The 3,589-nt window shown below is 45.6% G+C and overlaps 1 protein-coding gene across 1 annotated transcript; it reads left to right on the top strand.

The window, feature by feature from the left end:
• Window positions 1–212: 212 nt before the first annotated feature.
• On the top strand, window positions 213–3,208 carry LOC123412688 (myb family transcription factor IPN2-like). Its single transcript, XM_045105630.1, has 6 exons — window positions 213–722; window positions 820–896; window positions 1,025–1,079; window positions 1,428–1,491; window positions 1,613–1,685; window positions 2,217–3,208. Exons 1-6 carry the CDS (start codon window positions 530–532, stop codon window positions 2,799–2,801), a joined length of 1,047 nt encoding a protein of 348 aa, XP_044961565.1. The 5' UTR covers window positions 213–529; the 3' UTR covers window positions 2,802–3,208.
• Window positions 3,209–3,589: the final 381 nt, after the last annotated feature.

Genomic DNA, 3,589 nt, shown 5'->3' with positions numbered 1-3,589 from the left:
GCAAAAATCTCCATGCATCAAAGGAGCTGTGACATAATTAGTTAATACTTTGAGAGAAGCTTAGAGATGACAAAATGCGACTGTGTTGAATGGACACCTCTCTCTCAGTCTCATCTTTAGAAAAGAAAAGAGGCGCGCGTCAGGACAGCGGGCGAGGCTTCCAGTGGTTGGCCGTGGCTTTTCCTCTCCCTGGAGAATATCATCACCCGTCCATGAGCTTTCCACGCGTAGAGAGAGAGAGAAGAAAGATAAAGAAACAAAGCCACTAAAGCAGAGAGAGAGAGAGAGAAATAGAGAGAGGGAGAGGGAGCATATCAAGAAAGAAGACAGCAAGGGAAGTACCACCACCACCACTACCGCGTCTACTACTACGACTATATACCCTTCCGAGCCTCGTTCTGCGTGCGGGAGCGAACCCTATTCCTTGTTCTTGAATCTCTTCCAAATCTGTAGCAGAGATTGATCAGAGAGGGAAAAAGATCTCTAGAGAGAGAAGGATTTAAGAGGGGCGCCGAGGGGCGAGAATAGAATGTTCCCGGCTGCTGCAGCTACCTCCAAGAAGCCCGGCGTGAGCCCGTCGTCAATTAACGATCGGGCCGCCGCCGCCGCCGCGTGCGACTCCGGCCTCGTCCTCACCACCGACCCCAAGCCCCGCCTCCGGTGGACCGTCGAGCTCCATGACCGCTTCGTCGATGCCGTCGCGCAGCTCGGAGGCCCGGACAGTGAGGAGATCGATCCATGCATGCTTGTTTAAGCCTAGGTTTTGTGGTAATTTGTGGAGTTTAATTAGGTTTGCTTGTTGATTTTGCTTGATGGCAGAGGCAACTCCGAAGACTATCATGAGGGTTATGGGAGTCAAGGGCCTCACGCTTTATCATCTCAAGAGTCATCTTCAGGTGTGTGTGCATGGGCAGAATTAGGTTTTAGTCTGTCTCTCTCTTTCTCCCTCCCTCCCTCCCTTCTTCCCTCTCTCTTTCTCTCCAGATCTCATATGTGATCTGAGTTGTGATTTTATTGTTCTCAGAAATTCAGGCTAGGGAAGCAACACAAGGAGTTCGGTGATCACTCAGTCAAGGATGGTAAAATCATAAAATCTCTACTTGTTAAAATCGATGTGCATATTCATGCTTCTGTTCTATATATCATGCTGGTTCAATTATCCCTACTAGATCTCACATATATGTTTGCATTCCCTCACTTCAGTCATAGTTAAACCTAGATCATTCACCTGGAAATATGTTACATGCATGCGTCTTAGAGTCTTTCCGAAGCAACCTGTTATGCCTAGGTGCTTAACCTAGCTATGAAGTTTACTCTCTCTTTTGGCAATCTCTCTTTTTTGGTCAAAAAGGGCAAAGTAGTACTCGATCTCTTATTCATAGCATAGTCCAGTTAATTAATGAACTTCGTCTTCAAATCACCTGCAGCAATGGAGATGCAACGGAATGCAGCCTCTTCGTCCTCGGGCATGATGGGAAGAAGCATGAACGAGTAAGATTCACAAAAGCACATGTATCCTAATAAAGACGAATCAGGTTCTTCAAATGCATGCATTTCTGAAAGACTACTAGCTAACATGAATCTGGTACGGTGTCGTCGATTAACCACCCAGCCGCAGCACGCACATGAACGAGTCACTAAGGATGCAGATGGAGGTCCAAAGAAGGCTCCATGAGCAGCTGGAGGTAAATTGAAACTTACATATATACTGGTACACACATACATATATACTGGTGCATCTGAAATTCTTGGGAAGTTTACACATACATATATACTGGTACAACTACGATCTGTTACCCTGTCCCTACACAACCACAAACATGCATGTATCTTCTGTACTTTCCATGCAATGCATGCATGAACGTTCGAAGGAAACTTACATTAATTTTGCCAAGTTGCTGGCAGATGATACGGCAATGATGTTTGTCCTTTACACATGCATGTTGGTGCATGTGAACCTCCATGCTAGCTTGGTTGCAAGAATATTTCATGGGAAGTTTACTACTTTACTCGGCACACATCTTTTTGGTAGCACTCATGAGCTTGGCACATATGCATTTTAACCTTTTCAAGGCGGAAGAAATTTATCACTTTGCATTGCAATGACACCAACATTATATGTGCCATCGGATCCAATGCAGGTGCATTTTCACTTTCAAGGCTGTGATCACTTTGCAATGATGCCAATATATATGCCATGTGATGTGTATGTGCAGGTGCAGAAGCACCTCCAGATGAGGGTGGAGGCCCAGGGGAAGTACATGCAGTCCATCCTGGAGAAAGCCTACCAAACCCTCGCGTCCAGCGATTGCGCCACGTGGCCCGCCGCTGCCGGGTACAGATCTCTAGGCGGCAGCCAGGCGCCGGCCCTGGACCTTGGCGGCTCCATGAGCTTCCAGGACCTCACCCTATACGGTGGGACGTCGAGCCATCTGGACCTTCAGCAGCACATGGAGATGAGGCCAACAATGGCTATGGACAGCTTCTTGGCGTTCAACGAGAGCTGCATTGGGTCGGCAGCAGTCAGGAGCTGCTCCACCGGGAAGAGCCCCATGATGTGGGGCAACGACGATGATGAGCAGGCGAAGAGTGGCGGCAGCGCCGATGAGCTTCTCCAGATGGGGCCGTCCTGCATGATGGAGGCGGGTGGCGGCAGCGGTGGTTCAATGGATCCGATCATGTCATTGTCCGGCGACTCCTTGGGCAGTAAGGGCTTCGACGGCCCAATCATCAACTCCAAGCTTGAGATGAGGTCGTCTCCACAGCAAGTAGGAAGTGAGAGGAACTTATCCTACGGGTAATTTAATAATATCTTAAATAATGTGTTTTTTGTTCTTCTTTGGGAACACAATTAATAGTTACGTACGTTAATGTCTTGTTGTCATGAACCAAGCTTAATTGGCTCCTTTGCTAAGATCAGTAAATAAGCCTGGGTGAGGTGTAGCTAAGAGCCTAAGAGTTGATAAGAAAGAGGGGTCATCATATGCTGATGATGATATATGTTTTCCTTTCTTTTTTTTTTGAGGATTTAGTGGGTAACAAAATTGTATTTTAACATATTGGCGTTGGTTTAAGAGTTGTACATTTTGGTGTAGCTGTGAAAGCATACAGCTGGTGTGAAACATGCTTCTATCCTAATTCTTGTTCGGTGCATGTATTAACAATAATAGAGGGAAAACACTGAAATTTATCGGTGTCACCTTGTGTAGTCATGCATGTGATAATGTGTTCTCTGGTGTTATGTTTGTATCAATTAAGCTGCGATTAAATGCCCTGTTGCACGTCCTTTTTTCGGACTGGTTATATCTTCTAGTTAGCTTGCACATGTTAATTTTGATCGTCTGCAATCTTAATATATTTCTTTTGAGAAAATTAAGCAGCCTTAGTATATAATCCCTCATTCTCTTTTTATAGCGCACTAACATTTTTCATATTTGTCCTGAATTATTCGTCGCAATCAGTCTTCCGAGATGATTTTCTTGGATCACTTCCAACTCTACCCCTATAGATAGCTTCATAAACACTTCTGGTATCTGCCTCTTGGTTTGCATGACATGGATTCATTAATTTGGTTCACCTGATCGATAGA

This window comes from Hordeum vulgare, chromosome 7H (genome assembly GCF_904849725.1).
Source record: "Hordeum vulgare subsp. vulgare chromosome 7H, MorexV3_pseudomolecules_assembly, whole genome shotgun sequence".
In the NCBI taxonomy this organism is placed as follows: Eukaryota; Viridiplantae; Streptophyta; class Magnoliopsida; order Poales; family Poaceae; genus Hordeum; species Hordeum vulgare.
This window is presented reverse-complemented; position numbering and strand designations above follow the sequence as displayed.